At 38.3% G+C, this 11,577-nt stretch overlaps 1 protein-coding gene across 1 annotated transcript; it reads left to right on the top strand.

The window, feature by feature from the left end:
- Window positions 1-485: 485 nt before the first annotated feature.
- LOC110897469 (triosephosphate isomerase, chloroplastic) lies at window positions 486-5,987 on the top strand. The gene is made up of 9 exons (XM_022144220.2): window positions 486-712; window positions 1,094-1,120; window positions 1,851-1,920; window positions 2,208-2,331; window positions 2,552-2,636; window positions 2,733-2,865; window positions 3,339-3,512; window positions 3,655-3,737; window positions 5,759-5,987. Exons 1-9 carry the CDS (start codon window positions 533-535, stop codon window positions 5,813-5,815), a joined length of 933 nt encoding a protein of 310 aa, XP_021999912.1. The 5' UTR covers window positions 486-532; the 3' UTR covers window positions 5,816-5,987.
- The last annotated feature ends 5,590 nt before the right edge of the window (window positions 5,988-11,577 follow it).

The raw sequence follows: 11,577 nt of genomic DNA, 5'->3' as shown, positions 1-11,577 counted from the left end.
TAACACCATTCAGCAAGTATATAACACCATTCATTGACTAAACATCTGATCGAAACATATTTTTTTCTCTATATAAGTATAGCAATATGGTACTCATATTAAAGATAAAAAAACGCTCGATATTATGGTGTAATTTTCTAAAAAAAAAATGTTACGTATAAAAAGTTATTGACATTTAAAAAAGACGGAGGGAAGTTACATGTGCATTACCTAATTTCTAGTAGGTTTAAAAAACTATATTGCCCCTAGATATTTCAAATCAGTCCAAATTAATGAAAATATTTTACAATTTGGTCTTTATTGATCTCAACCATTAGATCAAAAGCTGAGATTCTTTCTTACCTTTTTCATACTTTAGGTCTTTTTACATGATCTTCTACCTAATAATAGTAATAGTAATAATGTTACTAACTTTTTTTTTTCATAGCAACAAACACTTTAGAGCAAATTACCTAAAGTAAAATAAAATAAAAGCTAAAAATGAAGTTTGTCGTGTAGACTCCAACCAACCACAACAGTATCCCTAGCAGCAATGGCGATGCTATCAACTTCTCAACTTTCCGCCGCTGCTCCCCCGCCGCTATTCTCCGGACTCCGCCGCTCCTCCACAACGCAGTCCTTCTTCTTTCAATCCGTCAATTCTCACATTCGTTTCTCTTCTGCTTCTGCTCGACCTTCTAGCAGCATCATCGCCATGGCCGGCACCGGCAAGGTATACATTTATGTTCCATTTTGCTCTTATTATCGATCAATTGCTAATTGTAGTAGTCAATAATCAACACCTACTTCGGTTAGGGTTACTGAAATCTATACTTATGATAGCGACTGGTACCCGTTTCTAAACCAGTTGAACAAATGATTCAGAGTTGTTGATAAACAAGACTTGTCTGTTTCTAACAAATAAGATGCATTTTTTTGTAAAACTTGCATTTGAAAAGGAAAGCTTATTCTGTTTCTGAAGATGTTAATAAAGACGTCCTTTGAACTTTTAAATTGAGATTTTGAATGGTCAGATTGAATATAAATCTATGTGCTATACAGCATTCTTTTCTCAACACCAGTCACTGATGACAGTTATTTTCTTTTGTTACAGTTCTTTGTTGGCGGCAACTGGAAATGTGTAAGTAGCCTTGCTTCGTGTTTTCCCACATCCCCGATTAAAGTTGTAAACACCATGGATTTTTGGCACCAACAAATATACGAATGACGACGACATTGTATGAACAACCCCTATGCACCATTCAATCCCCAACAAACCTATCATGTTTGCAAGTTGCAACACCATAATTTTTACATGTATCTTTGCTCCTATGATTTTAAAAGATACTTGTAAATGTAATGGATTTCCATCCTAATGTCTGCCTGGTAAAAGGATGTTTTCAATTATATGCATATCATTTTAAATTAAAGAATAGGACTAGATATTTGTCAGTCTCGTTCTCTTTAAAATATATTATACAAAAGTGAATGTACATGTAAAACCTCTTTATGTCTTCTGCCTGATTTATACACCTAAGGGTGAACGGGTGGGTGCGGGGAGTGTTCACCGCTTGTAGGGGAGAGGAGGGAAGAGGATAGAGAGGGGTGTATAGTGGGCCCCACTATTTTCCAACAAATCATACATTTTTCCTTTTTTTTTTTAAAAAAAAAATGGTTTGGGTGAAACCACCCCTTGTGATTAAGAGCAAGATGGGAGTTGGAGAGGGAACTTGACATGGCAAGAAATGATTGGTGGGAAGTTACCCTCATGAGGGGAGCACCCCTTTCACCCTAAGTCAAGCTCAACCGGCATTCCTATTTCACCTAGTTGTAGAGTCCCCTAATGACATGTCTTGTAATTTTTGTTTTAGAACGGAACAAAAGATGCTATCAAACAGCTAGTCTCAGACTTGAACAGTGCAACTTTGGAGCCTGACGTTGGTTAGTTGTTCTATCTGAATGATATTGTAACATAATAAGAATAGCACATACTGTTTTAAATGCGATTACTTAAGTATTATACAAGAGGTGTGAATTAGTTAACCTGTGTACACTTGTATCTATTAATTCAATGCGATTTTATATAATCTATTACAAAAAAGAAGCCAACTATACGAAGCGTGCTATTCATGTGATAATATGAATTCTTGATCTTCTTGTGGTGTAGTAATTTATTCACTGAGCATCTGATCTTTAATATATGCTGTTTAAAATTATGAACCGTGCAGACGTTGTTGTGGGACCCCCTTTTGTTTATATAGATCAAGTTAAAAGCTCATTAACTGATCGCATTGAGATAGCTGCTCAAAATTCTTGGATTGGGAAAGGAGGAGCCTTCACCGGAGAGATAAGGTATTCATCTTTATTTAACATAATAATAATGTTTTACATGATACATTAATAAAATCAAGTCAAAACAAGCCAATTTAATTAAGCGGGTAGTGTTTGGGTTGACATGTTTACCCGTTTAGTTAAACAGGTCACCAACCTGAGTAATCTGTTTGAAACTCTTTTAGATGAAACAAGGGTCGTGTTCGGGTTACACGTTTACTTTGCAATCTTGTAATTGCAGTGCTGAGCAATTGAAAGATATTGGATGCAAATGGGTAATCCTTGGACATTCCGAGAGGAGACATGTGATTGGGGAAGATGATCAGGTAGTTTACTAATCTAAATACAAAGTTGAAAAGTCAACTTTGTTGCCAAAATATATGAGGCCGTTTTGAAAGGTCTAAATGTACTTGGAATATCAGTTTATAGGGAAGAAGGCTGCGTATGCCTTGGGCCAGAATCTTGGAGTAATTGCTTGCATAGGAGAACTGTTGGAAGATAGAGAAGCAGGCAAAACTTTTGAAGTTTGTTTCAAACAACTGAAGGCCTATGCAGGCAGGTCTTCTTTCTTACACTCAAAAAAGTCAAATCTTATCGATTGTTATTAATGGCGCTAGGTGCACTCAAGGTGCATAGGCCTCGCCTTGGGCCTAGGCGCAAGGCGCAAAAAAAGGGAGGGCTTGAGAAAAAAATGCACACAATGAAAAAGAATTTAAAATATTTTATGTGTTAGAATAATAATAATAATATTCTTCAAATAAAATAAACAAAAGTTATTATATAACATTTAATATAATCTATTTAGTATCAAAAGTTCTAAAATATTAGTGTATGTATTGGTGTAGAAAAGTAGTTTTCCTTAGATAAACGTAAAAACCTGGCTGAAATCTACGACTGAACCATAACCTTGAGAATTAAAGTGCATTCGCCTCGCCTGAAAAATGGGCCTAGGCGCAAGAGGCGATGGCTTTTTAACAATTATGGGAGAAGGGTATGATAGTCATTAGTTTAATATGTAACATGTGCAGATGCGGTGCCCAGTTGGGACAACATTGTTATTGCATACGAGCCTGTATGGGCTATCGGAACCGGGAAAGTGGCTTCACCTGAGCAGGCTCAGGAAGTACACGTGGCTGTTCGTGATTGGCTTGCTAAAAACGTATCACCCGAAGTTGCATCTAAGACACGTATCATCTATGGAGGTATATATCAACTTTTGTCTTTGTCCTAAATATCTTGTTTCTGTAAAATCATGCAAGGTTTTCTTTTTTCTTACTTTTTTTTCATTTTTAAACCTGTTTAGGTGCTTGCACATAAGTGATTAGTTTTGTTTTACCTCCTCAGGATCTGTAAATGCGGGAAACTCTGCTGAGCTGGCGAAGAAAGAAGACATTGATGGATTCCTTGTGGGTGGTGCTTCGTTAAAGGTATTATTATAAATCTTATCTTCTTTCTTTTTGTTCTGTTGTTCATGGCTATTGTATGAACACATCATACGCGCTTCTAAAGCAGTGGGTATAATATGGTAGGAAGGATGTGACTTCTCATCCTAGTTTGACCATTTTTGTCAGAATATTTAGCGCATTCCTTATTTAAATTACAAAACAATTTAATTACAATAATCTAAATCTTTGAGTTAAAACAATTTAAGAAATTATCAAACCGAGCCATGAATCGACTTGTATTTGATTAGCTGGCTATTTGTCTGTTACTTTCTTAGAAAGTCTCAAATAACAAGTTAACAATGTCAAACTGCATAATTTTCTTTAATAATATAGTACCAAACCACGAATATACGAGGGGATTTATATGGACTGCACGGGGCCTCTCTGTTGCCTACACTTCCCCTGAGGAAAGTGTCCAACTCTGTGCAACGAAAGAGTCACTTCCTTCAGCTTGCGGCTAGGGGTGTTCATGTCCTGGATTGTTCGGTTTTGACGGAAATTCTACTATTCTAGGCCGAACTAGTAACTCCGGTTTCGAGAAATGACGAACCAAATCAACGTGGCGTGGCCTAATGGTATCTTGGTGTGTAAATGGTCCCTTTGAGGTCGTGGGTTCAAGTCTTGCTGTAAACTGCGGTAGGAGTAGATTATAGATGGGTGTGTGAGTTGCCTTTCTTAAAAAAATGACGTGGGTGGCTGAATAAGTGTGATTTAGCAGTTTGGCGGTTTGATAGTTCGGTTTTGATAGGTTGAACCAACTTTTTAGTTTTCTCCAAAATTGTTTTTTTTTTTGAACCTGGGACCTCTCATAGTTGTTAAAAGCCATCGCCTCTTGCGCCTAGGCCCATTTTTCAGGCGAGGCGAGGCAGTTGCGCCTTAAGTCGAGGAAATTGCGCTTTAATTCTCCAGGTGATGGGTGATGGTTCAGGTGCACATTCCGGCGAGATTCCTAGATTCCAGATAGTTTCCGGCTAAATTTTCTAAATTCCGGCAAGATTCTAGCCAGATCCATACTTTTATCTAAGGAAAACTACTTTTCTGCACTAATACACTAATATTTTAGAACTTTTGGTACTAAATAAATGATATAAATTGTTATATGATAGATTTTGTTTATTTTATTTAAAGAATAGTATTCTTTTTCTAATACATAATATATTTTTAATTTTTTTTCATTATGCGCTTTATTTTTCTCAGGCTATTGCTTTTTTTGCGCTTTGTGCCTAGCCCCCAGGCGAGGCCTATGCGCCTTGAGTGTGCCTAGCGCCTTTAATAACTATGGGACCTCCCCTCCCTTTAAGAGGAATTTGTCTCTACCAAGTGGGCTAGCCCCACATTGGCTCCAAAATTGTTTGTATAAAATTTTTAAATATGATAAAGATGATTCATGAATGTAATACATTCATAAATCATAACCACCTATTCCTACAAATGAAAAAAGAATATAAATAATAAAGGCTAAACATCCGTAGCCGAACTGTTAAACCGCCAAAAATTGTCAAGAGTCTGAAACCGGCCTACTAACTTCAGTTTGGTTTCAACAGTGCGGACATTTATAAGTGCAGCGCGCTCGAGCCAAACTGGTAACGGTTTTTATCGAGTTAGTTTATGTGAACCTGCAAGTGAGTTGGGAGCCATGAGCTATTTTAACAACCCTATGCATGGGGGATAAGACTTTGTGCAACTATCAACCCCATTAGCCAACTTATATGAATTGACCTTAAGATAAACATAACCCACATGGACCCAATTCATAATCATGGGCAAAGGATAGTGTAGGCGGGAGGGGGTGGCCGACCCCCTGAACTTTTCGCTCAGTAGCGGAGAGTATGTAGTTTTCGTATAGAAATTTTTGGGTATATACGTTTTCGACCCCCCGTTTTATAGAAATTTTTGGGTATATACGTTTCGACCCCCCGGTCGGAAATCTCAAGCTTCGCCACTAATCATACTTACATGTTTTTAAGTACATCTTACGCCTAACTTGTTAATGTTGTATGCAGGGTTCTGATTTTGCAACCATCATTAATTCCGTGACGGCTAAGAAAGTTGCCGCTTAAACTTGATGATCAAGTCACATTCGACTTCGGAGTGGGGGGCAAGTAAGCACCAATCAATTTTTATACACCAGATTTGTAACAGATATTATTATGACCCCAAGTCCACAACACAGAATATGCAATAAAGTAAATGGAACATTTATGCAATATACTTGTATCCTTCTTAGTCCAATCTTTGAATTATGACTTGTACAACATGCACCACAAGGTGTACATATTGCATCAGTTCTGGCTTAAGGTGATTAAGATCCCAACCTAGTTTTTAAAAGTTCCCATTTTTGTGTTAAAACATTATTACAAAAAAGATATTATTTTTTAGGTAATTTCTATCTTGTGTTAATAATTCTATTTTTGTAATAAAATATGTACCATCATCACCATTTTTTACATTGAATTATTATAGTTTTTTTTTATTTATTAGAGTTAATTATATGTTTTTTTAATTTCATATTATTTGATTTATAAAAGGTTAACTTCTTAATTTTTTTAAAAAAAAATAACAAAACTAATTTAAATAAAAGACACGCATATATAGGGGTGAGATGAGGCAACATTATTTAACGTGCAAAATAGTAGCATGGTCATTACAACACAATTTTTTTTTTGTTGCACAAGCATTATTACACTGTCACTTTAGTCGCAGTTCTAGTATAATAATTACAACGTTACTTTAAAATTAAAGCGTAATAATGATCACAATGCTTTAATACATACATACCTACCTATATATGATTACTATTTTAAAATTAAAGCGTAATAATTATCACATTGCTTTAGTATATACATAGCTATATATGATAGTGAAATTTAAATCGAAGCACTGTGTTTACACGACTAACGAAACGAAACCGTATGTGCTGTAAACGGACCTCAGGGTACGGATTTATGTAAACATTATACTTAGCCTATAACATAGGGACATTAAGGCCTTAACATGTAGCAAAGACATTAAACAAAATAGTTTATGTTTAACAAAACGCCTTCGATTTTAACACGCATTGTATTATCCAAACATGCATTGTATCATTTGTCAAGCCTAAAAGGAGTTGTAAAATATTAATTTAAGATATTTTAAGTAAATACATGAAAGTGTTTTGGTTTTCGTTAAACGTACGGTTCGTTTTTTTCTAAACGCAAAAACCGTGCGAAAAAAAAACTGTTCTTTCCGCGACCGTTTACCGAACTGGGGGAATTTTTTAACCCGTTATTGTTCAAAAATTATAAAAATCTGGTTAATCTCATCCTATTGTTGAGAAACTAGTAGATGCCCCGCCCGCGTTGCGGGACGATGGCCGAATAATTCTCAACCAATTAAAAAAAGACTACTATAATTTTGGAGTTAACTGCCATTTTCGTCCCTGTGGTTTGGTCACTTTGGCCATTTCAGTCCATTTTTCAAAAATGCGCCATTTTCGTCCCCCACGTTCTGGAAAGGTGCCATTTCAGTCCAAAAATCATAACCCAGTTAAGTCAGTTAGTAAATAAGGACTGATTGTGTAAATTTGTAACATAAAGGACCATTTAAGTAAATATTAAACACCACCACCACTAGCCCTGCCACCACCACCACTCCGCTGCCACCACCGCCACCACAGCCCTGCCACCACCACCACTCCGCTGCCACCACCACCACCACAGCCCTGCCACCACCACCACAGCCCTGCCACCACCGCCACCACAGCCGGTTCATCATCATATCAGACGAGAGAGGGAGAAAGTCGGAGAGAGAGAGAGGGAGAGAGAGATAACGAGGCGGGAGAGAGAACCGGCGACGGTGGGGCTGCCTTCCCCAGATGATGACGATGATGACGTTGATGGTGGTGGTTCCGGCGGCGGTGGTGGAGACCATGCTACTGTTCATCGTCTTCCCCAAAACGGTCAACAGAAGTCAAACGGCCTAATTCTCGATCAATACCGGATAATATTCAAATTAAACTTGCAGAAACATTGTACAAGTATAAACATACCGATTGGGAGATTAAAACCGATCCGGTATCGCGTGCAACGGCGTGGCGACAGTCTCCAGCGACGGGTATTCCGGCGAGACTTGCAGAACAGAGGGTATTTTCGAAGGGGTAAAGGATTTTGAAGGGTGTGAGAGTTTCGTATGGGTTCAGGGACTCTAAATAACACAACAATTTGACACTTAATCGACAAACTTCTGTGGATTAATTCCACTTTGAATTTTTTATAAAAACTCCGATTTCACGTGGTGTCGGGCATGCTTATTGAAAAATTACAAAGCGTGGGGAGTTGTTTACGATCTGTGAGAGTGGTGGTGGCAGCGGAGTGGTGGTGGTGGCAGGGCTGTGGTGGTGGTGGCAGGGCTGTGGTGGCAGGGCTGTGGTGGTGGTGGCAGGGCTGTGGTGGCGGTGGCGGTGGCGGTGGTGGTGGTGGCAGCGGACTGGTGGTGGTGGCAGGGCTAGTGGTGGTGGTGTTTAATATTTACTTAAATGGTCCTTTATGTTACAAATTTACACAATCAGTCCTTATTTACTAACTGACTTAACTGGGTTATGATTTTTGGACTGAAATGACACCTTTCCAGAACGTGGGGGACGAAAATGACGCATTTTTGAAAAATGAACTGAAATGGCCAAAGTGACCAAACCACAGGGAAGAAAATGGCAGTTAACTCATAATTTTGCTAGGAAAAAAAAACAAAAACGATGATAAGACCGTAATTTTGGGCTCAGGGCAAAACTGTAATTTTTCAGGACTAATGAGCTAGTGTTAGGCAACTCGTTGACACGAAAAAAATTAAATCGAGTAAACCAATTAAAACAAAAAACCTTTATAGTTTTGGTAAAAAAAAAACTAAAACGATGGGAAAAACGTAATTTTTAACTGAGGGACAAATCATAATTTTAATTCGGAGATAAACTGTAAACTAAATGGACCAACGGGGGAGTGCCAGGAAGTTGCCGGCACGACTGTAATTTTACATTGGGGGCAAACTTGTAATGTCACCAGGAAAACAAACAAAAACGATGGGGAAAATGTAAATTTAAGTTGAGGGTAAAATCGTAACTTGGCTGTCAGAAAAAAAAACTAATGGCAGAACTACAAATTTATACGGGGCAAAATCGTAATTTTGAGCCGAGGGCAAAATTGGAACTTTTAGCTGGGAGCGAAAGCGTAAATTTATTTTTAAGTGAGGGTAAAAACATAACTTTGAACTGATGGGAAAATCGTATTTTTAAGGAAAAAAAACTAATGGCAAAACTGTAAATTGAAACGGGGCAAAATCGTAATTTTTAACCGGGGACAAAATTGAAATATTTAGCTGGGAGTATAAGCGTAAATTTATTTTTACGCGAGTGCCAAAACATAATTTTTAACTAATGGCAAAATCGTAATTTTAAAGGGGATAAAATCGTAAATTTGTTGGGCGAATAATAGAGTGTCAGGCAGGCAGCTGCCTGACACTATTTTCCCTGCCGCCCATTTAGCCCAATGAAAGGCCACCACTATTGACACTTGATTTTGTTGCTGTTGAAAATGTGTGGCCAAAGGGTCAAAGAGGGACACTTGTCTCCCTTTGAGTTTCGATCGGGCCAAACAAGCCAAACACACATACACACACCTCACAAACATTTTAAAAACCAACCTAAAACATTTCTATGTTCATTTCACTTTTGATCCCAAGTGTTCTAAGAAAATTCCAGCCAAAAACCAAATTTATAAGGCCTTTTCTAAATGATTTTAATGTTCTTTGTCATGATTAAGTATGGTAAACAAAAAGAAATATGTTCTTGATCTATAACACATATTCTTTTGGCTATGAGAGTGTTTAAACTTCTAATATATATAACAAGTTAGTTTGTTTGATGGTGCAAAACTATGGATTATGGATAAAAAAACACTAAGGATTCGACAAGAAACGCAAGCTAACAACTCTAACCGAAAAAGATATTTTTTGAGGCTTGATATGTGATGTTGGATACACATTTGTGTTGTATATGGTCTGTAGGTTTCGTATCTAGTGTTACTCAGAATCTGTAAGCATAGCAATTAGGGGGCACTAGAACTTTGTTTGAGCACCAACTATGGCATGGGTATTGTGTCACACCCCAACCGATGGCGGAATCATCGGGGTATGGCACTGAGCGAAACAGATTGTTCAGAAGTTTCCATAACAACTATCATTACTATTCAATTTATATAATACGTCCCATACCATACCTCAAATGGCAAACAAATTATTACAAATAACATCTAGTCAAATATTTTGTTTCGACAACTCAGATTTAAATATAAAAATTGGTTTATCTATGTCTAGAGACTCAAGCTGCAAGATCTACAGACAACTATACTCTAGACTTTTATTCTAGCTTCGCCTTCCTAGCAGATAAGCATCTTAAATACCTGTCGCATACGTTAAAATAAAGTCAATACATATAATGTAAAGGTGAGCATACAAGTTTGATAATAGCATAATAGAGTTCGAAATAGTTTACGCATAACCAACACGTACACAGAGGAAAACAAAGCATGTTAATTATCGACATGGATCTATCGATACCAATGACTGCGGGTTGACTGCCCGAGGCAGTTCGCAATACATGATTACCACTATAATCCATGCAAGTAATTGTCCTTAACAACCCCCGTGCGAACGGGTGCTGAGTCCAGACTATAGTACTATCGTCGTTAAGGCAGGTAGACAACATTCCACGTGTAAACATAACAACAAGCATTCATTTAGTCACGTAATACATGCGGTAACGGTTAGCGTTTAAAGTAATTGAGTAGTGTGTTCGATTGTGATTTAGAATAAGTAACGTATGTAATACCCAAAACTGCTAAAAGCAAAAAGGGGTCGAGTATACTCACAATGACTGATGGATTGAAGGGAGCACTTGAGAGTAGGGTTAGCCTGAATAGTTCGATAGTCATAACGATAAGCAACGCGTAAAACGGAAAACAAGTGTTGGAGGGTCGGACAGATGGTCGATCGGACGGTTGTCTGATCGAACGGCTTGACCGTTCAGATTGGCATTCCGTTCGGACAGCCTGTCCGGTCGGTCAGTAGGCCGATCGGATGGCTGTTCGAGTGGATTGTTTCTTCCTTTGAGAAGGATGTGTTTGTGTATGATGGTTTGACTTTTGAAGTTTCCGTTGTAGTAATTTGAAAACATTGAAGTATCTTTACCTTTCATGTCGATCGATCGAACGGTCTGTTCGATCGGCCGGCTAACCGGTCGGTTAGGTACTTCAGCAAACAAGTTCTTATCATGGTGTCACCTGATCGGACGGCTGTTCGATCGGGTGGCACTCCAACGCGTTGAACATGTTGAAAATTGATTAAGTGTTGAAGCATAATATCTCATGATCCGAAGAGTACTTCAGATCAGACGATAGTCCGATCGAACAGTAGTTCGTTCAATACTAGACTTCATGGAATTGTTCAAGTGTGGGGCCAGGTGCTAGCCGATTGGCTGGCCTGGTCGATCGGCTGATTGTCCGATCGGCTGGGCTGTCTGTTCGGACAGTCAGTCCGATCGGTCAGCATCCTGAGCTGATCAGCTTGTTCGTCTAACCCTTGGCTGTTCTGATTGTTTGATGTTATATCGAGGTGTTTTGACAACAAGTTGAACCATAGAACCCTCGTTCTCACTTGTTCCTCCTGATCGGACAGGAATCACCCAAATCCGGCCGGTGAACTATTCGGAACGGAGTTTAACGTTTAACCCGAAGTCGGTGAACCTCGTGGATAGAATCCGGATCTTGAGTCGTGCAACCACCGAAATGATTAGCAA

This window comes from Helianthus annuus, chromosome 17 (genome assembly GCF_002127325.2).
Source record: "Helianthus annuus cultivar XRQ/B chromosome 17, HanXRQr2.0-SUNRISE, whole genome shotgun sequence".
Taxonomy (NCBI): Eukaryota; Viridiplantae; Streptophyta; class Magnoliopsida; order Asterales; family Asteraceae; genus Helianthus; species Helianthus annuus.
The sequence above is the reverse complement of the archived record's forward strand: the minus strand, read 5'-3'. Positions and strand labels throughout refer to the sequence as shown.

Coding starts and splice junctions, on each gene's coding strand:
- LOC110897469 (XM_022144220.2), top strand. CDS start 533: ATGGCGATGCTATCAACTTCTCAACTTTCCGCCGCTGCTCCCCCGCCG. Junction 2,866..3,338: donor ACAACTGAAGGCCTATGCAG/GCAGGTCTTCTT, acceptor TAACATGTGCAG/ATGCGGTGCCCAGTTGGGAC. Junction 3,738..5,758: donor TGGGTGGTGCTTCGTTAAAG/GTATTATTATAA, acceptor TGTTGTATGCAG/GGTTCTGATTTTGCAACCAT.